At 38.0% G+C, this 27,831-nt stretch overlaps 1 protein-coding gene across 3 annotated transcripts in view; it reads right to left on the minus strand.

The window, feature by feature from the left end:
• The window catches only part of pde8b (phosphodiesterase 8B), a 112,758-nt gene that overhangs the window by 67,171 nt on the left and 17,756 nt on the right, over positions 1 to 27,831 (minus strand). For 2 of the 3 annotated variants that reach the window (XM_089123897.1, XM_089123896.1), the window contains exon 2: positions 13,551 to 13,607. In XM_089123897.1, coding sequence (XP_088980023.1) covers positions 13,551 to 13,607 — 57 coding nt within the window. Of the gene's footprint in view, positions 1 to 13,550; positions 13,608 to 13,691; positions 14,087 to 27,831 lie in introns of those variants that run through there. The other variant, XM_089123898.1, reaches the window with a different exon arrangement.

The following is a 27,831-nucleotide window of genomic DNA, read 5'->3' on the forward strand; positions in this document are numbered from 1 at the left end:
TACATCAAATCACAATGCATGTGTTTACCAATCACAACCAAACTCGGTGTGCATGAAGTCAAGACATTGAGGATGCTCAATTCCGGACGGATTTTTGATATCTCGAACGGTCTGGCCGTGGCGAGGAAATGAATTTTATGACTAAAAAAGGACACATAAAGTGTGTTATAACTTTGCTCAATTTACCTACAGTTACAAAACTTACCACGTATATTGTTCTCGTCAAGCCGATCAACTTTCCAATTTAAAGTCATTCGCTCTGAGCAACAGAAAGTCAGATATTGTAGTTTGAATGGATTTATTTCCCCTGCGATTCTCTCTCTCTCTCTCTCTCTCTCTCTCTCTCTCTCTGTGTGTGTGTCTGTGTGGGGAGGGGAGGGCTGTTGTCTGTGTTTATGTGTGTGTGTGTGTGTGGCTGGCTGTGATTTTTCCTACAAGTCCTTGTCTCTAAGTCCTTGTCTTTTTGCATAACAATTTGCATAACAATATTTTTAAATGACAAAATAGGCATATAACCCCCATCTTTTAAATGTATAGTTTGCTTTAAATAAAAGTAAGATTGTATTTGTAATTGAAGTTGAATGAATTTAAAATTCATGTGCTATATTTCAATATATTTGTTTTCCTTAAGATTTTAAAACACTAACTTCATTCTTATCTGAATTACAAATATTTGTTTCTGTATAAAATAATACTCTGACTAAAAACACATTTGATGTTTTTTTTTGGTATTTTTATTTACATGTATTTATGTGTGTGTGTGTGTGTGTGTGTGTGTATAAAGTGCAGGTTTTTTTTTAGATAAAGTAGAATTTCTATAACTATGTGTTGAACTAATAAATCACTCTTGTGTGTTAAACACAATCTACTTAATACAGACAACTTCATTATAAAGATAAATAACAAATCCAAAAAATATATGATTATAATCTATGACAAAAAAAGCCATTACAAACTATATTAATGGAAAATACACATTGCTCTTTGTATTGTTGTAAAATATTCATGAAAAACAAGATGACAAAAATCAAAAAGATAAATTATTTTAGATATAGCCATGTTTTAAATGTATAGCAGAGATGTTAATTGAGGCAGCAACATACAAACTTTCTAGAACAACATGGACCTGGATAGCTGGTTTTTATGGAGGACAGTGAAGAGGAAGAGGGTGCAAATCAAACAGCTCATTCTCAGACTACACAGCAAACAGCTTAAGTTTTTAGTGCTTTGTTTGAGGTTTTTAGTGCTCTGTCCTATCTATTATCAACATATAATAGATGGAACAGAACAAGAAAGGCAATTAATAATCTGTCATTGTGTCACTGCATTATGATATGAAAGGCTCAGTACAGTGTGGCACAAAACGCTTATGCGCATCCCGAGTGGAGAATGATGCGCTTAAAGCCACATGTAGTTACAGCGCACAGCGCATCGAGTCCGCATTGATGCAAGCTCTACAATACACTTCTTTTTGATAGTCAAAGCGGGGTTACGTTTTTACACGTCGTACAGAATAAACCTAAAGGCACCAAGGTGGCGGTGCCACCGGCTTTATATTAAATATAAATATAGCTGTGAGCAGCGATAAAGGGCCAAAGCCGGCGGTACCACCATCCCGGTGCCTTTGGGTAACTAAAGGCATCAGGGTTGCGGTGCCACCGGCTTGGGCCCGCAATCGCTGCTCGCAGCTATATTTATTATTATTATTATTATTATTATTATTTATACGACTATTCGGGCACTTTTGGGGCCCTTAACATGCTCAAAAACTCTTGAAACTTTGCACACGGGTCAGAACCCGCGGCCATCAGGGCCGGGCTGAAGATGGTACCCGGGCGTGGCAGGGGGGCTAGACAGCGCCCCCTGGAACGGGGTCCGAACACTTGGTCCATAAATCAAACACGCTTGCATGTAATAATATGAAACTCGGTACACATGTTGATCTCATCGTTTCATCTATACCTCGTGCTTTTACTTTTTACCCCAGCCCAACAGGAAGTCGGCTATTTAGGGTTGTTCGTAAAACACTCGCAATGGAATTTTTAATACTCCTCCTAGAGCTTTGATCCAAATTCGACGAAACTCGGTCAGCGTGAAGTCAAGACATTGAGGATGAAAGTTTGCGAGGGGATTTTTGATATCTCAAACGGTTTGGCCGTGGCGAGGAAACAAAATCATGGCGAGAAACGTGAAACAGGAAGTGTATCATAACTTCAGCACACATCAACCGATCTTGATGAAACTTCAGCAGTGTGTTCGCTGTAAGAGGACGATCACATGGATGTGACTATTGTGAGTCAAAGTTATAGCGCCACCAACTGGCAGCAGGAAGTGTGTCACTTTCAAAATGCTTTGATATCACCCTTTTATTTTTACCCGATTTGCTTCAAACTTCATACGTATAATGTAAACATACGGCAGATGTAGACCTGTGAATGGATTCTTGATATCTTTGAAACTGTTGCCGTGGCGACGCATCAAACTTTACCCTTCTTTTAGGATGCTTTTAGGATGCTTTTGAGACCCTTAGCATGCTTCAAAATGCATGAAACTCGACAGACACATCACATTTATTAGCCAGTAGACATGTGCAAAGTTTCAGAAACGGGCGTGGTGAGGGCTCAGTAGCGCCACCTTTTGACAAAAGTGGGGTTGTTAGTTTTAACTAGAGTTACAAAAATTGGTATGTATATTGTACTCCTCGAGCCGGACAACTTTCTAATTTACACTTATTAGCTAGGACCCACAGAAACTCAGATATTTTTGTTTGAATATGGTCACTCTGAGCCTACATGTCTCTGTGTCTTTGGCTGTCTTTGGCTGTCTGTGTGTGTGTGTGTGCCTGTGTGTGTGTGTGTGTGCAGGGGGAGGGGGCTTAACCATTTCACTGCTGTGTGTATGACCTGCATAAAGAAAATACATTTCTCAAGCCTGGTATTTTTTAAATAAGTTTTTATTTTTGTTTTTTATAAGTAAAGACATAAAACTAGTTTAATTGTAGTGCATTGACAATAGTTTTATTTAATTAGTTTATTAATCAGATTAACTTGGTCAATAAACTTGGTCTGAAAATTTGGTCCATAAATCAAACACACTTGCATGCAATAATATGAAACTTGGTACACATATAGATCTCATCGTTTCATATATAGCCTACTTCACACTCTTACTTTTTACCCCAGCCCAACAGGAAGACGGCTATTTAGGGTTGTGTTTAAAACACATGCAATGGAATTTAAAGTATTGCTCCTAGAGCACTGAACCAAATTCAACAAAACTCGATCAGCGTGAAGTCAAGACATTAAGGATGAAAAGGTGCCAAGGGATTTTTTATATCTCGAACGGTTTGGCCGTGGCGAGGAAACGAAATTATGGCGAGAAACATGAAACAGGATGTGTGTTATAACTTCAGCATACATTAACTGATCTTGATGAAACTTCAGCAGTGTTTTCGCTGTAAGAGACCGATCACATGGATGTGACTATTGTGAGTCAAAATTATAGCGCCACCAACTGGCAGCAGGAAGTGTGTCACTTTCAAAATGCTTTGAAACCACTCTCTTATTTTTAACCGATTTGCTTCAAACTTCATCTGTATAATGTAAATACACGGCAAATGTAGACCTGTGAATGAATTTTTGATATCTTTGATACTGTTGCCGTGGCAACGAATCAAACTTTAACATTCTTTTTTGATGCTTTTGGGACTCTTAGCATGCTTGAAATTGCTTGAAACTCAACAGATACATCACATTTATTAGCCAGTAGACATGTGCAACTATGGCAAAAGATTAAAGTAATGTCAAAAAAGTAAACACTAAAAGCCTCATATCTTCTAAAAATGTAATTATACATCATTTGTTTCTAAATTAAATTATACAAATATTATAACTTCCCCAATTTTTCATTTTTTTCATTTAAGAATTATGTTTACGTTCAAAAACAGCCAGAATTGTTGTAAAATTCATAAAAAATAATAATCTGAGTCATACGTAGTGCTATACTGCCCTCTTGTCTTCAATATCAGGTAGGCCTATTGTGTATATTCCCACCGGTTAATCAACGTGTGACTCCGCTGGGACTTGGGAGCTTTTAAATCGCTTACTTAAAACCGAAAGTCGAAATACGGATGTCCGCACAAGACATTAATGGTGTGGAGTAGAGCGAGCATTTTAAATAAATTCCTATTAAGTAGGATTGAACTAAACAGAAAGAATGTTCACTCTGTTCTGCTGGTTCCTCGCTGGTGGATCATATGATTACTTTGTCATAATCTATGACAAAAATGCTATTATAAACCATATTAATAATAGATAATACACATTGCTCTTATTTTTGAAAAATACATTCATGAAAAACAAGATAACAAAAATCATAAAAAAATATAGCCATGGCTGCTATAAATGTTTGAAATGCATAGGACAGATGTTTAATGACGCAGCAACATATAATTGAAAGGCAATTAATAATCTGTCATTACGTCACTGCATTATGATATTACGGCTCCAATACGGTGCAGCACAAAGCACTTATGTGCATCCCAAGCGGAGAATGATGTGCTTGAAGCCACATGAAGTTACAGCGCAGTGAGTCCGTATTGAAAAGTTCAAAGCACAAAGGAAATACATATTTATGAACAGTGTATTATACATTATCTATCTATGCAATAGTTTATTGAGCCTTTTCTTTTAAAGGTTTTAAATTTCAGTTACTGTGTGCGTGAAGAACAATTATAGTGCTCTGACTCTAGTGTTGTGATCTAACCGACAGCGTCCGACACCCGGTAGAAAGTAACACGGTTAAGTTACAGCAATAAAGTCCAGCAAGAAAAAGTTTCTTCATTCGAAAATATAGACCTTTAGACCTTTATCTTAAAGATCCAGTATAATAGGATTAACATTCAATCATCTTGAAGATCGTTTCATCATTGACTGTAACCGAATGTGACGTGCTGTTTGAATGCTGAATGGAGAATGACTGACAGGCGCAGAGAGGGAAAAGTTTGTGTTCTTGAATTTAATGACTTAAATATTAATTTCTATATCACATAATAGCTTCAGAACACTAATAATACAGTACACAAAAACTTTATGATACTTTAGAAAGTTTTTGTGCCTTTGTGCCTAACATAGAATAGTATATATGCACAATATAGAATTTGAATCAGCCTCGTCAAAGATGGCAGTGTCAGAGCCGATACCGATCCTGAGTATCTAATCGGCGCACTTCTTTTCAACAGTCAAATTGAAATTGAAATTGAAATTGCTTGAAACTCAACAGATACATCACATTTATTAGCCAGTAGACATGTGCAAAGTTTCGCATAGTGCAAGGACTAAATAGCGCCACCTTTTGACAAAAATGGGGTTGTTAGTTTTATCTACAGTTACAAAAATCGCTATATACATTGTACTCCTCAAGCCGGACAACTTTCTAATACATAGTCATTAGCTCGGACCAAGAGGAAGTCAGATATTTTGGTTTGAATATGGTGAGCCTCTCTCTGAGCCTACGTCCCTGTATGGCAAGCCCTTTTAACATTTAAAAGCTAAGTTTGCCTGTCCGGAATTAACATTGTAGATATCAACAACGTCTTTCTGTCTATTCGTAATTACATTTTGGATAGTTTGTATTATCATTTAAGATATCTGTAACATAATTGTGACTAGTCGAAATGACAGAGTATGGCAAGCCGTTTTAACATTTAATCATAAAAGGGCCAAAGCCTTCGGCACCGCCACCCGGGTGCATTTAGGTAACTAAAGGAACCGGGGTTGCGGTGCCACCGGCTTGGGCCCGCCATCGCTGCTCGCAGCTATATTTAGGGCCCAAGCCCTGAAAGGGCGAAGGCCCTATTGTTTTCCTTAGGATTATTATTATTATTAGGGCCCAAGCCCTGAAAGGGCGAAGGCCCTATTGTTTTCCTTAGGATTATTATTATTAGGGCCCAAGCCCTGAAAGGGCGAAGGCCCTATTGTTTTCCTTGGGATTATTATTCTTCTTTAGTATTATTATTATTTTGCTACCTTTTGGGCACTTTTGGGGCCCTTAACGTGCTCGAAAACTCTTGAAACTTTGCACACGGGTCAGAACCCGCGGCCATCAGAGCCGGGCTGAAGATGGTACCCGGGCGTGGCAGGGCAGCTCGTCAGCGCCCCCTGGAACGGGGTCCGAACACTTGGTCCATAACTCAAACACGCTTGTATGTAATAATATGAAACTCGGTACACACGTTGATCTCATCGTTTCATCTATACCTCGCGCTCTTACTTTTTACCCCAGCCCAACAGGAATTTGGCTATTGAGGTTTGTTTGTAAAACGCTCGCAATGGAATGTCAAATACTCCTCCTAGAGCTTTGATCCACATTCGACGAAACTCGGTCAGCGTGAAGTCAAGACATTGAGGATGAAAGTTTGCGAGGGGATTTTTTATATCTCGAACGGTTTGTCCGTGGCGAGGAAACGAAATCATGGCGAGAAACGTGAAACAGGAAGTGTGTTATAACTTCAGCATACATTAACTGATCTTGATGAAAATTCAGCAGTGTGTTCGCTGTAAGAGGACGATCACATGGATGTGACTATTGTGAGTCAAAGTTATAGCGCCACCAACTGGCAGCAGGAAGTGTGTCACTTTCAAAATGCTTAGATATCACCCTTTTATTTTTACCCGATTTGCTTCAAACTTCATATGTATAATGTAAACATACGGCAGATGTAGACCTGTGAATGGATTCTTGATATCTTTGAAACTGTTGCCGTGGCGACGCATCAAACTTTACCCTTCTTTTAGGATGCTTTTAGGATGCTTTTGAGACCCTTAGCATGCTTCAAATTGCATGAAACTCGACAGACACATCACATTTATTAGCCAGTAGACATGTGCAAAGTTGCAGAAACGGGCGTGGTAAGGGCTCAGTAGCGCCACCTTTTGACAAAAGTGGGGTGGTTAGTTTTAACTAGAGTTACAAAAATTGGTATGTATATTGTACTCCTCGAGCCGGACAACTTTCTAATTGACACTTATTAGCTAGGACCCACAGAAAGTCAGATATTTTTGTTTGAATATGGCCACTCTGAGCCTACATGTCTCTGTGTCTTTGGCTGGCTGGCTGTGTGTGTGTGTGTGTGTGTGTGTGTGCAGGGGGAGGGGGCTTAACCATTTCACTGCTGTGTGTATGACCTGCATAAAGAAAATACATTTCTCAAGCCTGGTATTTTTTAAATAAGTTTTTATTTTTATTTTTTATAAGTAAAGGCATATAACTAGTTTAATTGTAGTGAATTGACAATAGTTTTATATAATTAGTTTATTAATCAGATTAACTTGGTCAATAAACTTGGTCTGAAAATTTGGTCCATAAATCAAACACACTTGCATGTAATAATATGAAACTTTACACATATAGATCTCATCGTTTCATATATACTTCACACTCTTACTTTTTACCCCAGCCCAACAGGAAGTTGGCTATTTAGGGTTGTGTTTAAAACACATGCAATGGAATTTAAATTATTGCTCCTAGAGCACTGAACCAAATTCGACGAAACTCGATCAGCGTGAAGTCAAGACATTAAGGATGAAAAAGTGCCACGGGATTTTTTATATCTCGAACGTTTTGGCCGTGGCGAGGAAACGAAATTATGGCGAGAATCATGGAACAGGATGTGTGTTATAACTTCAGCATACATTAACTGATCTTGATGAAACTTCAGCAGTGTTTTCGCTGTAAGAGACTGATCACATGGATGTGACTATTGTGAGTCAAAGTTATAGCGCCACCAACTGGCAGCAGGAAGTGTGTCACTTTCAAAATGCTTTGAAATCACTCTCTTATTTTTAACCGATTTGCTTTAAACTTCATCTGTATAATGTAAATACACGGCAGATGTAGACCTGTGAATGAATTTTTGATATCTTTGATACTGTTGCCGTGGCAACGAAACAAACTTTAACATTATTTTTTTATGCTTTTGGGACTCTTAGCATGCTTGAAATTGCTTGAAACTCAACAGATACATCACATTTATTAGCCAATAGACATGTGCAACTATGGCAAACGATTAAAGTAATGTCAAAAAAGTAAACACTAAAAGCCTCATATCTTCTAAAAATGTAATTATACATCATTTGTTTCTAAATTAAATTATACAAATATTATAACTTCCCCAATTTTTCCTTTTTTTCATTTAAGAATTGTGTTTACGTTCAAAAACAGCCAGAATTGTTGTAAAATTCATAAAAAAATAATAATCTGAGTCATACGTAGTGCTATACTGCCCTCTTGTGTTCAATATCAGGTAGACCTATTGTGTATATTCCCACCGGTTAATCAACGTGTGACTCCGCTGGGACTTGGGAGCTTTTAAATCGCTTACTTAAAACCGAAAGTCGAGATACGGATGTCCGCACAAGACATTAATGGTGTGGAGTAGAGCGAGCATTTTAAATAAATTCCTATTAAGTAGGATTGAACTAAACAGAAAGGATGTTCACTCTGTTCTGCTGGTTCCTCGCTGGTGGATCATATGATTACTTTGTCATAATCTATGACAAAAATGCTATTATAAACCATATTAATAATAGATAATACACATTGCTCTTATTTTTGAAAAATACATTCATGAAAAACAAGATAACAAAAATCATAAAAAAAAAATATAGCCATGGCTGCTATAAAGCAACATATAATTGAAAGGCAATTAATAATCTGTCATTACGTCACTGCATTATGATATTACGGCTCCAATACGGTGCAGCACAAAGCACTTATGTGCATCCCGAGCGGAGAATGATGTGCTTGAAGCCACATGAAGTTACAGCGCATTGAGTCCGTATTGAAAAGTTCAAAGCACAAAGGAAATACATATTTATGAACAGTGTATTATACATTATCTATCTATGCAATAGTTTATTGAGCCTTTTCTTTTAAAGGTTTTAAATTTCAGTTACTGTGTGCGTGAAGAACAATTATAGTGCTCTGACTCTAGTGTTGTGATCTAACCGACAGCGTCCGACACCCGGTAGAAAGTAACACGATTAAGTTACAGCAATAAAGTCCAGCAAGAAAAAGTTTCTTCATTCGAAAATATAGACCTTTAGACCTTTATCTTAAAGATCCAGTATAATAGGATTAACATTGAATCATTGAAGATCGTTTCATCATTGACTGTAACCGAATGTGACGTGCTGTTTGAATGCTGAATGGAGAATGACTGACAGGCGCAGAGAGGGAAAAGTTTGTGTTCTTGAATTTAATGACTTAAATATTAATTTCTATATCACATAATAGCTTCAGAACACTAATAATACAGTACACAAAAACTTTATGGTACTTTAGAAAGTTTTTGTGCCTTTGTGCCTAACAGAATAGTATATATGCACAATATAGAATTTGAATCAGCCTCGTCAAAGATGGCAGTGTCAGAGCCGATACCGATCCTGAGTATCTAATCGGCGCACTTCTTTTCAACAGTCAAATTGAAATTGAAATTGCTTGAAACTCAACAGATACATCACATTTATTAGCCAGTAGACATGTGCAAAGTTTCAGAAACGGGCAATGTGCAAGGACTAAATAGCGCCACCTTTTGACAAAAGTGGGGTTGTTAGTTTTATCTACAGTTACAAAAATCGGTATATACATTGTACTCCTCAAGCCGGACAACTTTCTAATACATAGTCATTAGCTCGGACCAAGAGGAAGTCAGATATTTTGGTTTGAATATGGTGAGCCTCTCTCTGAGCCTACGTCCCTGTATGGCAAGCCCTTTTAACATGTAAAAGCTAAGTTTGCCTGCCCGGAATTAACATTGTAGATATCAACAACGTCTTTCTGTCTATTCGTAATTACATTTTGGATAGTTTGTATTATCATTTAAGACATCTGTAACATAATTGTGACTAGTCGAAATGACAGAGTATGGCAAGCCGTTTTAACATTTAATCATAAAAGGGCCAAAGCCTTCGGCACCGCTACCCGGGTGCCTTTAGGTAACTAAAGGAACCGGGGTTGCGGTGCCACCGGCTTGGGCCCGCCATCGCTGCTCGCAGCTATATTTATTATTATTATTATTATTTATACGACTATTCGGGCACTTTTGGGGCCCTTAACATGCTCAAAAACTCTTGAAACTTTGCACACGGGTCAGAACCCGCGGCCATCAGGGCCGGGCTGAAGATGGTACCCGGGCGTGGCAGGGGGGCTAGACAGCGCCCCCTGGAACGGGGTCCGAACACTTGGTCCATAAATCAAACACGCTTGCATGTAATAATATGAAACTCGGTACACATGTTGTTCTCATCGTTTCATCTATACCTCGTGCTTTTACTTTTTACCCCAGCCCAACAGGAAGTCGGCTATTTAGGGTTGTTCGTAAAACACTCGCAATGGAATTTTTAATACTCCTCCTAGAGCTTTGATCCAAATTCGACGAAACTCGGTCAGCGTGAAGTCAAGACATTGAGGATGAAAGTTTGCGAGGGGATTTTTGATATCTCGAACGGTTTGGCCGTGGCGAGGAAACAAAATTATGGCGAGAAACGTGAAACAGGAAGTGTATCATAACTTCAGCACACATCAACCGATCTTGATAAAACTTCAGCAGTGTGTTCGCTGTAAGAGGACGATCACATGGATGTGACTATTGTGAGTCAAAGTTATAGCGCCACCAACTGGCAGCAGGAAGTGTGTCATTTTCAAAATGCTTTGAAATCACCCTCTAATTTTAACTCGATTTGCTTCAAACTTCATCTGTATAATGCAAATACATGGCAGATGAAGACCTGTAAATGGATTCTTGATATCTTTGAAACTGTTGCCGTGGCAACGCATCAAACTTTACCATTCTTTTAGGATGCTTTTGAGACTCTTAGCATGCTTCAAATTGCATGAAATTCGACAGACACATCACATTTATTAGCCAGTAGACATGTGCAACGTTTCAGAAACGGGTGTGGTGAGGGCTCAGTAGCGCCACCTTTTGACAAAAGTGGGGTTGTTAGTTTTATCTACAGTTACAAAAATCAGTATGTATATTGTACTCCTCGAGCCGGACAACTTTCTAATTGACACTCATTAGCTAGGACCCACAGAAAGTCAGATATGTTTGTTTGAATGTAGAGAAAATCTCAGAATTTTGCCAGTCTCTCAGTGTCTCTCTGTGTGAGTGAGAGGAGGGGCGCCTGTCAGGTTAATTTTAACCCTTTATTTGCTGTGTGCAACTTCTCTGGCATTTTCGGGGGCCTTAACATCCTCTAAAACTCTTGAAACTTTGCACACGGGTCAGAACCCATGGCCATCAGGGCCGGGCTGAAGCTGGTAACCGGGCGTGGCAGGGCGGCTCGACAGCGCCCCCTGGACTGGGATTCAAAAATTTGTCCATAAATCAAACACACTTGCATGAATTAATATGAAACTCGGTACAATTAAAGATCACATCAGGCCAAACAACTTTCGTGCTCTAAGTTTTATGACAGTTCAAATGGAAGTTATTTATGAATTATGAATTATGGGTTGTTTGAATAATTGTCCTAGGAGAAATACATCAAATCACAAGGCATGTGTTTACCAATCACAACCAAACTCGGTGTGCATGAAGTCAAGAAACTGAGGATGAAATTTTGCGAGGGGATTTTTGATATCTCGAACGGTTTGGCCGTGGCGAGGAAATAAAATTATGGCGAGAAACGTGAAACAGGAAGTGTGTCATAACTTCAGCATACATTAACTGATCTTGATGAAACTTCAGCAGTGTGTTCGCTGTAAGAGGCCGATCACATGGATGTGACTATTGTGAGTCAAAGTTATAGCGCCACCAACTGGCAGCAGGAAGTGTGTCACTTTCCAAATGCTTTAAAATCATCCTTTTATTTTGACCCGATTTGCTTCAAACTTCATCTGTATAATGTAAATACATGGCAGATGAAGACCTGAGAATGAATTCTTGATATATCTGATACTGTTGCCGTGGCAACGCATCAAACTTTGAAATTATTTTAGGATGCTTTTGAGACTCTTAGCATGCTTGAAATTGCATGAAAATCAACAGAAACATCACATTTATTAGCCAGTAGACATGTGCAAAGTTTCAGAAACGGGCATGGTGCAGGGACTAAATAGCGCCACCTTTTGACAAAAGTGGCGTTGTTAGTTTTATCTACAGTTACAAAAATCGGTATATACATTTTACTCCTCAAGCCGGACAACTTTCTAATTCAAAGTCATTAGTTTGGATCAAGAGGAAGTCAGATATTTTGGTTTGAATATGGTGAGCCTCTCTCTGAGCCTACTGTACGTCCCTATATGGCAAGCCCTTTTAACATTTAAAAGCTAAGTTTGCCTATCCGGAATTAACATTGTAGATATCAACACGCCACCTTTTGACAAAAGTGACTAGTCTTAATTACATTTTGAATAGTTTGTATTATCATTTAAGATATCTGTAATGTAATTGTGACTAGTCGAAACGACAGATAGAGTATGGCAAGCTGTTTTAACATTTCATTTAATCATGAAAGGGCTAAAGCCTGCGACACCGCCACCCCGGTGCCTTTAGGTAACTAAAGGAACCGGGGTTGCGGTGCCACCGGCTTGGGCCCGCCATCGCTGCTCGCAGCTATATTTATTATTATTATTATTATATTATATTTGCTTGCAAAAACTTATATTATCGTAATTATAAAGCATGCATAATCAATTAAAACTAAACTGCATATTCAATCTATCAACGATAACTTAAAAGTTTAACAAAAATTACATGTTTAGGGTCATATGAAGTTTAAATTTAACTTAATTTAATTGTAATAATCAATAAGCATGTCTAATCAAATGAATTCATAAAAATTTAACAACTTATATATTTTTATATGTTTACAATAACAGGTCCTATGAAATGTAATATATTTCTGTTGTAATTTCTTCAAGTTGAACCAAACTTTTATGGGTCACAAACCCCCCTTTGAGAACCCCACTTAAAAAAGGCAATAAATATCCTTCCATTCAAAAGTTTGGGCTGGGTATTGGGCTGAGAAATTAATACTTTTATTTAGCAAGGACACCTTAAATTGATCAAAAGTGACAATAACGACGTTACAGTTACAAAAGATTTCACTTTTAAATAAATACTGTTTTGAATTTTCTATTCATCAAAAAATCCGGAAAAAAGTATCATGGTTTCCATAACAATATTAAGCAGCACAACCAGTTTCAACATTGATAAAAATTTCTTCAATAGAAAATCAGCAAATTAGAATTATTTCTGAAGGATTATGTTATACTGAAGAGTGAAGACTGGAGTGCTGAAAATTCAACTTTGCATCACAGGAATAAATTACATTTTAAAATACATTATATTAGAACATTTTAATTAATATATTATCTATATATTACTGTAATATTAATATTGTTTTATCACACGAATGCAGCCTTAATAAGCATAAAAGACTTCTTTCAAAAAATTAAGAAAAAAACTTACTGACTCCAAACTTTTGAATGCACAGGCATTCATTTTCCAGCAAACACACATTGATTAAACATTAGGACTCTACCTGAATGGGCTCCTGGGTCAGTCGCATCGGCCCTAAACGTTCTTCTGCAGCAGACACCTGGGACAGATTGAGAAAAACAGGTACGTTTTGTTGAAATGAGGCTACAAACGGCAACAAATTAAAGACTGTATCCGGTTTTACCATCTCAGAGCCTTGGAGCAACATTCTGACATGCTTAGCCTGTTTTTAATCACGCATTGTTTGCACATGTGCTTGAATGTCCATCAGTACAACCATTACGCAAACTAAGACAAACAAAGTCAGTCCCCCGAAGAAATAATGTTTCACAGGTTGAAATAATGTTGATGTCTTCGCAAGACAGACATAGCCATCCTGATCAGCATGAACTCCAATCCAACTGTGTTATCCAGCTGATTAGAGAATGGTTTTTAACCAGAGCTTCTAACACTTCGAACAGCAGTCGACGGATATGATGTAGATTTTCAAAAAAGTAAAAGGTTGTTTTTTATAGCGTTGTCCAAATGGTAAGGCAGCATTGTTACAATGACAGAGAGCAGGTGGCTCAAAGCTTCCTGCGTCATCCACTTTAACACAACACATAAGCCTCTCAGCAGGAATCACACACTCACACTCACGCACAAACACACATGTACAAAAAGCCTTCACAGGCTAAATGCAGATCAAAATCACTACACTCTAAAAAATGCTGAGTGGTTTCAACCCATGGTTGGGTAAAATATATATACTAACCCAACCGTTGGGCTATCAAAAAATTCTACCAACGGTTGGGTTCGTCCATATTTGACCCAACCATGGGTTGAAACAGGCCACCATTTTTTTAGGAGTTAATAAATGAAATGTAAATGAAGAAGAATAAAGAAATGAGGATTAATATTTATATACACAACATTTAGATACACTGCAACACTGAATTCTTTGTTTTGATTTTAAAAATAAAATCAATTTACTTGAGAAAACTTCTGCTCTCTTTCACTCTTTTGTGAATGGGAGAGCATAAATTTGCTTCAGTCGTGCATGTTTCATGTTCATTTGCCCATTAAGAGGTCATCTACAGTCAAGATCTTCAATTCTTGTGACTATACACACACGGGTATTCCTAGGACATTCCATTGACATAATGATTTTTATACTGTACAAACTGAATATTCTATCCCCTAATACTAATCATAAATAGCACAGAAAACTTTCAGCAATTAGCTTAATCTATGACGCAGATTTACTGTCAGAGAGTGGGGTTTATGACCTATACTGGATTCAGCCACCTGATCAAAACATTTTGGCTTTATTTTCAGGACTTGTGCGGCACACTTTGCTTTCTTGGCATCCAGTCCCAAACTCACATCTTAGGTCGAACCGGCAGTTTACCGCAGTGTTTTAATGTCACCATGGCACAGACGTTGTGATTGAAGTCGTCTTTTCTTTCCTATTGTACGGAGCCACACACCTGACATACAAGAAAAAACAAATATATATATATCATGGCTACAAATTAATAATTTGTTCTCTTGTTTTAGTAAATTGTGGCCCTTGTTTTAAGTAATTAATGCGCACAATATAATTTTTTTTTCAACGTTGTACTAAATCGTGCACACAATATAATTCGTTCCCTTGATTTTAGTAAATCATGGCTGTGTTGTACTAATTAGTTCCTTCGTTTTAATTTAACTACACCAAGGCATTATGTTATTACAATGTGGCAACGATTTAGTAAAATGAGGGAACAATTTATAGTGCACACATTTACTTAAACTGAGGGAACAAATTAGTAACGAATTGTTAATATATTTTTCCCGCATGTCACGTGGAGGGCTTTGTACTATGGAGACAGGCATATTCACCATGACGTATATTCCGAGTGAAACGGCTTCTTGAGAAAAGATTTAGCCGTCGACTTGATTTTGTCTATCAGGAATTGATGGATGGTTGTGGTTTGCTATTGGTCAATTTCATGTGAGTGACATGTTGTCTTGCAGTAAACACATCATCAGAAAAGAGAAGAGATGTCGCTGTAAGAGGGAGGGGAAGGTATTTTGATTAAACGTTACAAGGACACAATGACAAGGATGACACAATGGCACAAAGACAAGGATGATCATTTATAATAAATACTGCTATATTCAATTTTTACCATAAAAAAGACATAGTTCCCTTTCGTTCGGGAACTCCTACGTTTCGTCGGAAGAATTGGGATTCGTCACAGAATTGGGATCACGCTGGGAAGAATTAAACGCTTGCCTTCGAGTGAATTAAAACGAGCAAATGTATATTGGCATGCAGGACTTGCATTCCGTGGTCCGCATGCCAGTGCGGGTATAAAGCGGAAGTGAGCGGACACACACATATGCTTTTAGCTTATGCTCGGAGCTGACCGGTTGTGTCCTCTGAGTGGATGAGCTTCAAGATTGGTAATTTATCTTCACCCTCAATGAGTCTGCTGTTTTCTCCGAGACCTCTGTGTTGGTGTGATGGCGCTTCAGCGATCTTCGAGGTCTCCCGGGTACCAGCTGCAGCTTTTTTTTTTCAAATAGGCTTTGCAGTTTCCCTGCTGTGTTGCTGCAGTTATCCTCCGCGGGCTTCCCACTCCTCTGCATCACTGCCATTGGAGCCCTTGGAGGAGCATGCTGGAGCATGTTTCCTTCGGGGCTCCTCCGCAGGACCAGATGTCGATCGCTGCGGAGGGAAAAGAGTCAGCTTGGGCTGCCCCCCTCGGCTGTGTAGCGTGCTCCAAGCCAGACCCGGAAATTACTCTTATGCTTGCCCGGGCAGCCGGGCAGTCCTGAACCTTCTCGGCTTGACGATTGGTTTCTCCAGAGGCCCCCTTTAGAGCCCTTAAATACGGAGTTAAATATCTTGTCTATGAAGACAGCTCTCCTGTTGGCTTTCAAGAGGCCAGGGGATCTGCAGGTTTTCTTGGTCGACGAATCGTGCCTGGAGTTCGGACCAGGTCTTTCTCACGTTGTTCTGAGACCCTGGTTCGGATATGTGCCCAAGGTTCCACTCCGTTTGTAGATCAGGTAGTGCACCTGCAAGCGCTGCCCCCGGAGGAGGCAGACCCAGCCCTAGCTTTTCTCTCTCCCATACGCGCTCTACGTTGTTACGTTGACAGAACGCAAAGCTTTAAGAACTCAGAGCAGCTCTTCGTCTGTTACGGAGGCCAGCAGAAGGGGAAGGCTGTCTCCAAGCAGAAGTTACTGGCTAGTGGATGCTAACGTCCGGGCTTATGAGTACCAGGACGTGCCTTGCCCACCCTGGTTGATGGCACACTCTACTAGGAGTGTCGCCTCCTCCTGGCCACTGGCGCAAGGACAGACATCAGTAGAGCTGCGGGTTGGGTGACACCAAACAAGCTCGCTAGATTTTATAGCTTACATGTTGAACCTGTTTCCTCCTGTGTACTCGCTACGGCCAGTAGTGCGAATTAGGTCATATCGGCTTGCTACGGCATTCTCGCCCTATGGGCCGGATACACGCGTGTTTTGCTCCATTGGTTACCCCAAAAATGGCTAACATCGTGAGTTCCTCCATCACCCCTCCGATGCCGGGCGATCTACCTCGCCTGGTGCCGGAGGTGTGATGAAGGAACTAATGAGGTTAGCCGTTTGTTGGGGAACCAACGGAGCAAAAAGCGAGTATCTACCTTCTACGAGAGGTCTATTACCTTTCTTAGGAGTTGTTATTAGACTGGGTGGCCTTAACAATGGTCCCTACAGTGACCCATTTCTTCCATGTTCCAGCTACCCTCCAGGTTAGCACTGTCTTTCCCTCGACAGACCCGTTCTGTCGTCCTTGCTGAGTATGCTCCCATCCCTCGGGCCATGCCGTCGCCATGCTTGCTGTACCTTCGCGGAGGACTGGACACCGTCCGGCTCCTTAGCGGAAAGCATATGTGTGTGCACTCGCTTCCTCTTTATAATCACACTGGCAGGCGGGGCATGGAATGCAAGTCCTGCATGCCAATATTTATTGGCTCATTTTAATTCACTCGAAGGCAATTTGTCTCCCTAGTGTGGTCCCAATACTTTGGAAACACTTCCGACAAGACGTCTCTGTTCCCTCCTCGGGGAACGAGGGTTACCATACATAACCGAGGCGTTCAACTTTAAGGAATGACGAGTGCAGTAAAATGATGTGATGGTCAGTAGTGATAGAGAGATCATAAAGTGTTTGATGGCTGCGTCAATAAACAAACCAAGCATTTTACTTTTTCAAATTTCTCTTAATTATCTTTAAGTGAATCCACATGCTTCATTTCAGTCTCTCTCTTCTCGTGTGCTCTTCAAAGAGCCTTCAGCTCTCAGCATACTGCAGATCTCTCCAGGATAAAAGATCTGTGCTACTCTCTCTCTCTCTCTCTCTCTCTCTCTCTCTCACACACACACTGAATCAGAGGCGCTGAATGAATTCTGGGCTCATCTGAGGTTTTAAAAACTAGTCTTTAAAGTATCTGACTGTCGAACCTGATCCTAATATTTCTGCCAAGTTTACCACAGTTATAATTGCAAAACCATAATAAATGAATAGAGCACTCCTTCATGATTTTTTTAACTTATTTTATTAAGGACATTGGAGGCTAATACTAGGATTTTATCAGAGTACAAACTAATGGAGTGAGTAGTTTCAAACAACTGGAGTTCATCCATAGCCATCTTTCAATGTTTACTATGACTTGGTTACTATGACGTCGCAGCTCTGTCATCATCTAGCCTCTGGCCCGCCTATATCAGATAACCTGATGTGATTGGTGCAGCTCGGATACAAGGGCATAGTTAATGAGCATCATTACTCAATGCTAGAGTAACTCTCTGAGCAAATTCATTTGTGCTCTCGCGAGAACTCTGGATTTACAGGGTACACAAAGGCTACATTTGACCCAAAATACAGTAACAACAGTAATGTTGTGAAATATGACCAAAAAAATGTTTTCAATTTTAATATAATTTAAAATATCATTTATTTCAGCGATGCAAAGTTGAATTTTCAGCATCATTACTTCAGTCTTCCGTATCACATGATCCTTCAGAAATCATTATAATATGCTGATTTGCTGCTCAAGAAACATTTGTTATAATTATCAATGTTAAAAACTGTTTTTGTGGAAACCGTCATAATTTTCTCTTTGACAGATACAAAGATTAAAAAAACAACATTTATTCAAAATAGAACTCTTTTGTAACACTATAAATATCTTAACTGTATACCTTTGATGAATTTAATGCATCCTTGTTGAATAAAAGTATTAATTTCTTTAAAGATTTCTTTGACCCCAAACTTTTAGTGAAGTCAAAGAAATACATTGAAATAATACAAATATAAAATAATATAACATATTTGAGATTGAGAGAGCTATTCAACATTACTGACTATAATTAACACTTATTTTACACAAAATGTACTAAATATATCTGAAAATTTGACCATTTTTTTGGATAAGTGTCATAAAATAGCATTTAAAAGTGCAATCCAAACAAACAGGTCCTCCACAGATATTAGAAAATAGCAATGCTTGTCTGAGGAGATGAAGGACAGATGCTTTAAAAAAATAAATAACTGCATTTATAAATATGATTAAGTTACTTTTGTCATCTTAAACTCTTTCATCTCCTCTATTTTCAAGCATCACTAGTCTCGCTCTCTTTTTCTCGTGGTGTGTTCCTCTTCCCAGGACATTGTGTGTGTTTTGACTCAGTCATGTGCTTTTATTGAGGACAACAAACACACACACACACACACACACACACACACACACACACACTAAAGCTAAGCTAACCAGAATATACAGAACAAAGAACAAAGGCCTTCCTTCACAGAGTACGGGGTCATGATAAAATATGATCCCCGCTATATTTAGAACCCCGATGACAGAAGGCAAGCAGCAGTGCTGCGGCTTTATTGATTTAGATTTGCTTATCACATGTTACATAAGATATCACCTAGATAGTGTTTCTGTCCCATTGTCTCAGAGGAACCACACAGTAGAATGACTTAAAGATGGTAGAATTACATCACATTCTCATGAATGCAAACTTGAGGCAGACAAAAAAATTTTTTATTTAAGAAAAAACATTAATTTTATTTTAAAAAGGTATTATTTATAGCAATGGCGCTTTAACGCTTTAACAGTAAAAACCATGGAAAAGTCATCTCATCTTGTAACAAGCATCCTAATATTTAATTTATTATATTTTATGTAATGTTTTGAAGGTATGTTGTCTTAAAAATACATCAATTAATGCTTTTTTAATTATTTATAACATTATACTAGAAACGTTACAAATGGCCAATCTAAACATATGTTGTCAGTTAGTTTTGTGTTTAATACCACCAACACATAATTGTCTATGTTCTACACTCAATGAAATATAGGTATCTAAATGGGTGAATGTAAGAGATTTTATTTTATGTATATAAAGCTCATCGTATCAGTAACCCTCTTTTGGCCACTTAACCTGTTCAACTGCTCGGTAACACACACATCTAATCCTCCAATAAAATGGCAGCAACTCAATGCATTTAAGCATGGTCAAAATGAACTGTTGAAGTTCAAACTGAGCATCAGAATAGGGAAGAAATGTGATTTAAGTGGCTTTGAACATGGTTGTTGGTACCAGACGGGCTGGCTTGAGTATTTCAGAAACTGCTGATCTACTGGGCTTTTCACACACAATCATCTCTAACCATTTTACAGAGAATGGTCAGAAAAATCTATCCAGTGAACAGCAGCTCTCTGGCCGAAAATGCCTTGATGCCAGAGGTCAGAGGAGAATGACCAGACTGGTTCGTGCTGATAGACAGACAATAGAAGATTGGAAAAAAAAAACATTGTTCTGTAACATTGTAGTGCAATAATATTCAGATGGTAGGGTTATTCAATTATATGATGTTATCATGTCAATTTCATGGACCCAAATCTCTAAGTTTTTTTAATGTGTGTGTGTGTGTGTGTGTGTGTGTGTGTGTGTGTGTGTGTGTGTGTGTGTGTGTGTATATATTATATATCATGCAGAAGATGCCCACTTAAGGTCTGTGGCCAAATTTAGCTACATAGTGTAGCTAAGTAAACACACACACACACACACACACACACACTCTGTATGCACACAAAAGTATGACTGCGATCTTAAGACCGCGTGTGATCCAATGTGCTGCTTTTATCAGTGGTTCCCATCAGTACAGTCATCAAATGATCCCTTTTAAGTCTTACTTACTGACACCAACAAAAAGGTCAAATACATTTGCGTGAAGCCAACACAACAAGCACATATCTAATGTATAAAAGTTACCATAATTCTTACATCATGACCACAGGTAACTCCTCATTACCAAGATTAGATGCTTTTGAAGATTATTTGTTGTGATATTTGTAATGCAAAATAATAATAATACACTTCACTGTTTAAATTAAAATTCACAAATTAAATGTGAAATTCCAAGTATTTACTAGTTAAAAGGGCTATATGTAAGAATTCTCATGTGAACCGCATGTAACGAAACCTTAAAAACAAGACCTTCCTCGACTTCTGAGCCCGAGAGCGTCTCTTCCATTCCATGACACATGAAACGAAATGAACAAATGCTTATAACGTCCAGGGAAATGCAGAAAAGCTTATTCTGTAGTGTCAATGCTTTGTGCAAAGAAACAGAATTAATTCAAACTAGTCACACATAATCCAAACTATATAGTCTCAAATATAATTTACAATCAAACTACAACAGTGTGATTTAAAATGAGCTCATCTGTCGACATGATGCCGGTGAATCGCAGAGCTGGTGCAAACATATGCACATCACTATGATCTTCTGCTTTCTCACCACTGTCATTATTGTTGTGTGTTTATTTCATTATTGAGAGGAAAGTGCACAGCACATATTTTCATATTCATCTAAATGTCGCTCTTGGACAGATGTTCATCAATATGTTTATTAACAGTATTTTGCTGCAAAGGCTTTACCAACTTCTTTTTACTTCTAAGCAAAGGATGAAAAAGAACTTTGCTGTGAGGATATTGGGGCATTGGAGGCACAATACGATTTTTTTGGATAAAGATATATACAAAAACCACTAGAAGAGTGTTATATATGAACTTTAGTGTTGCATGGTATATAGGAACTAGAAAGGTATCGCGATATCCATCTATTAAAAATGGTACGGTTCCACATTTATAAGCACTGGTTCTTTTAGAATGACAGCCTTCCTACTGAGAGCTGTATTTTATAATTTACATCAACAGCGGCACATGTGTGGAGAGCTCTGCTTCGGGAGATTCAAGCATGTCTTTGTGTCATTACATCACATCTGTATACATAAAGAAGGAGTCTCGGCTAGTAGGCTATGAGTGTGAGGATGTTGGAGGTGGAGATTTATAACCTTTTCTCACAGCACTTGATATAATTAAACCAATCACTTTAATGGCGGATTCAGAAAGGTTCAAACGTGCGTGATGATAAGCGATTTTTAGATTTAATCAGCATGATATATTGCAATGTCAGAACCACAAAAAAGTGGATGTTTCTTACTTGTTCAGATGACATTTTCCGGTGAAAATTATTATGTTGGTCATACTTCCAAAAAGAATAATCTGTGATTCTGAACGCCAGTATCCACACTGGCGCGGTGACTGACAGCCACACACTCTCCTTAAATATTGTACTCATCCACGCTGCGTGTGCCAGTGTGCGTTGTCGAACTACAACTCACGTTAAGTTGCTAATTCGACGAATGACTGCAATTGCAGATTTCAAACAGAGATGGCGACAAAGCGGAAAAACTGTGGACTGCAGCTTTAAGATCAAAAAGCATTGAAAAAAAAGAGAGAAACGCCACTCACGCGGCTGGGCTCACCACTAACCTGAAGTGCGTGCACAGAAGACTGCCTTTTAGACAGCTATTGCTTTATTGCACTTGAATGGTCAAAAATATGTCAAAATGCACGTCCTGGCGATAATCCATGCAACAAAAATAAAAAAAAAGAAAAAAAAAGTCGGGGTTTGTTATGAGTGCACGTAAACAGTTAAGAAAGAAATCAGGTGCATTCCAAAGTACTGGATCTGTGCATCAGCTCTTAAAATGACAGCACCCTATTAAACCAACTGTTGTCTGAGTGATCAATCTTAATCAAACAACATCGCAGAAATAGGAACCGTTTCTAAAATAGAATCGTTAAAAACTCGGATTAATGGAAAAGATACCTTTTATCACATGTCGTGGCTGGTGAAAACACGGTGTAATGTAGGCAGTGAAAAGAAAGCATATCTATCTATCTATCTATCTATCTATCTATCTATCTATCTATCTATCTATCTATCTATCTATCTATCTATCTATCTATCTATCTATCTATCTATCTATCTATAAATTACAGGAACGTCTGTCTGTCTCTGTGTGTGTGTGTCTGTCTGTTAATCGCATATCTCTCGAACCGTTAGTCCGATGGATCTCAAACTTGACAAGTGTCTTGCTACGGGCACGAGTTAGAGCAGTGCCGAGTTTGAAGTTGTTTGGATTAGAAATGCAAAAGATATCAGTAAATATATCTGTAATAGAAGCACACATTGAAGTTGTGGTTTAAAAATAAACATTCTAACATTATAGAGGTTTGTGGTTTAAAAGTTGTGGTTTAAAAATAAACATTCTAACATTAGAGAGGTTTGTGGTTTAAAAGTTGTGGTTTAAAAATAAACATTCTAACATTAGAGAGGTTTGTGGTTTAAAAGTTGTGGTTTAAAAATAAACATTCTAACATTAGAGAGGTTTGTGGTTTAAAAGTTGTGGTTTAAAAATAAACATTCTAACATTAGAGAGGTTTGTTTAAAAATTGTGGTTTAAAAATAAACCTTCTAACATTATAGAGGTTTGTGGTTTAAAAGTTGTGGTTTAAAAATAAACATTCTAACATTATAGAGGTTTGTGGTTTAAAAGTTGTGGTTTAAAAATAAACATTCGAACATTAGAGAGGTTTGTGGTTTAAAAATTGTGGTTTAAAAATAAACATTCTTATTCATTTGTTATCTAGCTTCATATGTAGCTGTTTACTTCTTAATATTATATTTAAAGCAAATTTGCTCCCAGAATCGTCGCGAGGCAGTCTCTTTCACGGCCATCATTTGTAGTAAATGCAATTGCAATTGTTTTGCACAAATGCAAAAGCACCAAACCAACAATTGCTAAAACACACACAAAAAATTATTTTGCACTAGTTCTTTAAATTTGACATGAAGTGTTTTTGTTCTCCACTACAATTTGTTTAAGGCCAACAGTTGTAAACTTTTTTTTACAAATAAATGAAAAGCCTGTTGAAATTAACAACATCTCCCCTTGCTGTATCAGAATCTCACAGATTTAATATATGATTGTCAGTGTCACAATAATGTGTCTATTCCTAAAATCAAGCTGCACCATTCTTTCAGTTTTTTGATAACATGACCTAGAAAATAACTTTTTCTTAATCTAAATGGTACATTATAAGGCTATATATTTTATGCTGCTGATGTATGGTTTTTCTGAACTGTAAAAAAGGGAACAAACATTAACAATGTATACCGAATCAAACTGAAAACCATAACCTCAGAGCCGAGATACAAACCGAACAGAGGATTTTGTGAACCGTTCCACCACCCCTCCTATTTATTAAGAATCAGTGTAAGATAATTTATAGTGTGACGCCTATGAAGTACTGAGGTAAATGACAGAAGAGAAAAAAACTGCTCATTAGCACAGACTATTTTAAAACATAACTTGCAAGTCTGAAACATTTTTCAGTATTTCATCAAGTACAAGTACATGCTCTCTGAAGAAAAAATTGAGGACTGTGAAATGCAGAGTAAATGAATCAATTTGGGCTAAAAACAATACTTAAGAATCACATCATGCTGGAATGTGTATCAATGTCTACTTTCAAAATGACTTTCAAAATGTAAATTCCCCTAATCATGACCGGTTACATTTTTCCCCTGAGACAATCATTCTGATTTTTTCATTGTAAATACAAAAAATTGTTCGCAGAAACAAGACCACAAACAAAGCAGTTTATGAACTGAAAATTCTGATAAGAGCTTCCCGATACAGATATAATTCAAAGCGTGTAAATGATATGAAGTTTTCTCTCAAGAGTTCCTCTAAACTGGGCAATAAATAACCTCATAAAACAGGGTGTTATCTATGAATATACGACTTATCAGCTGAGTGATTAATCAGTTCATCTTCCTAAAGTTGTAACTCAACATGCACAGCTAGGCAACCAGAAGTGGTCAAGAATCAAGATGTATCAGTACCATTCCAGTATATACCATACAGGTGGTCATATAAACTGAAAGTAAACAACTAAATCTATAAATCTTTACAAAAGTATCCAAGAATATGTCCAATCTATATGTTGTAAATCTATAAATCATGCAAATTATGTCAAGTTCATGCCTTTTTAGTGACCTTTTCATGACTTTCCAGTAGACAAGATTTTTAAAAATCATTTATAAATACTGTCCTCACAAAGAGCATTTTCCAATACAGTCTATCTATTTTGAATTGGAACATCACATAAAACATTTGCAAATAAAACAGCGTTTCCATCCCCTGTGTTCAAGAGAACAAAACATATCTGTTTAGGCAAAGTCACGTGAATTTGTTGTTGCATATGGAGATTTAGTCTGTATCCTGTAAATGTATTTCAATCGTATTTTATGCGCATGCCTTCTTTTCAGATAAAAAATGTATACTGCCTCAATTGAGGGCATAGGGTTTTTATGTGCATTTTTTGAATTCATTCGCATCTTGCCCTTTTCATCCAGGAATTATGATGCGATATCCCGAAGGCCCTGTTTACAACTGGTATTAAGATACATTTTGGTCAATTGGATCACACGTGGACGACGCTAAATACAGGTGTAAACAGGGTCTAAACTCTCCGTCTACTACATGATGCCAGATGGGATTTAAACTTTGTCAGAAGTAGTTGAAAGCAGAAAAAAGATATGGATTAAAACACCAGGTGTAAACTAGGATTTGTCTCCGTCATCTACTTGTGATCCGTTAGACCAAAAAGCATCTTAATACCAGGTGTAAACAGGGCCAAAATGAGCATAAAAATAGGTGGATTGAAATATAGCTAATGACAAGCATACATCTATAGATCTACATCTATTTCATATTATAGACATTAAATGTCCATCATTTATCTAGACAATGTCATTTTTTTTTCCTGTTCACCATGACTGACTATGGGCTGTTTACACCTGGTAACTCTGATCAGATAGCTATCCGATCGTGAACAGACCATGTGTACCGGTAAATGACGTCCGAAATGCTTTTGAGATGGATTTAAATCTGATCGCTCAAACAACTTCAGGAGGTGGTCCCAGACGCATTCAAAACGAAACTGGACAAGTCAAAAAGCATCTATTGAAACCACATGTAGATTTTAATCCTCCCAAAATGTAAAAAAAATAACGTGTGAGAGCGTGTTATAGGTTATATGACATGTTATAGCCAGATATGACAGCGCTATGGCAAGATGCATCACCACAGATGAATTGATGCGTCTCTTCAGCAAACTGCCGCAAATGAAGGGTGCTTCCACACTGGCAGTTTAGTATGGAACGGGGCACAGTTCGCATTAAACATCGCAGCAGATGTTTAAAACACAATCATCTTCATTAAAAAAAAGTAGTGAGACTAAATGATATTACTACTGCTGATCCCGCCCTCTCTCGCTAAACAAAGGCAGGAAAAAGATAAAAATACAGTTGTCATCTTTCACACACAACGACTCAAAATTGTTCACGCTTATTTGTAATTATGTGATAAAACCAACTGTACAAAATAAGCCAGCTCAAAGTGCACAGGTGCCACAGGTGCTCTGAATGATGACATCAACAATAAATGGAAACAATCTGAAAAGGAGAGGAGGAAGAGAATGAGGACACGAAAAAGCAAGGTGTGGTTAATGTTGCCAAGGCTGGATCCGGCACAAGAGGCACATACTTTTGATATGATATCAAAAATATATATCATATGATATTATCGCATTTTTAAGCTTGCAGCAAAGATGACAAAATTTGTTGTTTTCAAACAAACGGTATGTTTACTATAACCTGGGGCCGTATTCACAAAGAATTTTAAGGCTAAAAGTAGCTCCTAACTGGAAAATTAAGGAGCAACTCCTAAAAATAATGGGCGTGTCACTCCTAAATTTAGGACTCCTATTTTTTTTTCACTAAGAGTAATTCACAAAGCATCTTAGCCCTAAAAGTAGCACCTAAGTCTGGGACAGCTTAAAAGAAGTCGAGAGGACTCCTAACTCACTAAGACCTATTCACAAAGTATTGTAGCACATACCACCGCCTCTCGCAGTTGTCCGGGGTCCGCGAAACAACCGGGAATGCTGCATTCATCTGCAAACAAATCATCTTCCATGTCTCACGCTTAGTTTTGCTTGAAATCCCAGTGCCGAATTTCACTTTTATTATGTTATTTTAATTTTTTCAAGCACCAACTGGGCCAGCAGCAGTAACTGATCCTGCGTCCAGTTGGGCTTTCTTTTCCGTTTTGGCGAGTTCATAATCCACCGTCATTCAACTATTACATTACTTCAATAGGAGCAACATGTCCTTGCTTTAAATAGTCTAGTTAGGCTAAAAGAATGTCAATTAACCAAGCAAATGTTAATGCAAGAGTCGTTTTTCATTATTAGGCAAGTGAAGGTTTTCATTAGGGTATTAGGCACCATTCACATATAGCGCCTAAAAACGCAAGGTGCGCCGCATTCTCCCGGCGGTTGAGCTCCGGTTGGTTCTTGTCACGTGACCTACGGTGCGCTCCATACGGACGCGCTTGAAAAAACGGCTACACATACCGCACGCCTACATTTAAAACAACGTACTTGAGCGTGCAAAAGACGCGATAAGTGAACACTGCAGGCCTTTAGACTATCTTGAATAATTTCATTCATGACTTTTCTCTCTCTGCCTTTTTAGAATTACACTTCACTGTGGCCTGCACAAACATGTCATTATATAGCCTATGCATTTCGATGACATTACTTTTTTTTTCTTATTATTATTTTGTGTAGGACACAGACATATTTAGATATCGTAATTCCATGATTTGTTGCGTCTGTGTTATGTTCCGCATGATGGCCCTGTCATCTAACAACCAATCACCGTGATCATTGAGAGGAAGCTCGTGCATGAAAATTGACGTCATCCATAGCAACGAAGACTCACTCTTAGTTTAGGAGTTGTCATTTTTCCTTACTAAGAGTAGGTCTGAAAGGTGTTGTGAATAACTTTTAAGAGAAAACTCCTAGCT

Source organism: Pimephales promelas, chromosome 19 (genome assembly GCF_988280905.1).
Source record: "Pimephales promelas chromosome 19, fPimPro1.hap1.1, whole genome shotgun sequence".
NCBI lineage: Eukaryota > Metazoa > Chordata > Actinopteri > Cypriniformes > Leuciscidae > Pimephales > Pimephales promelas.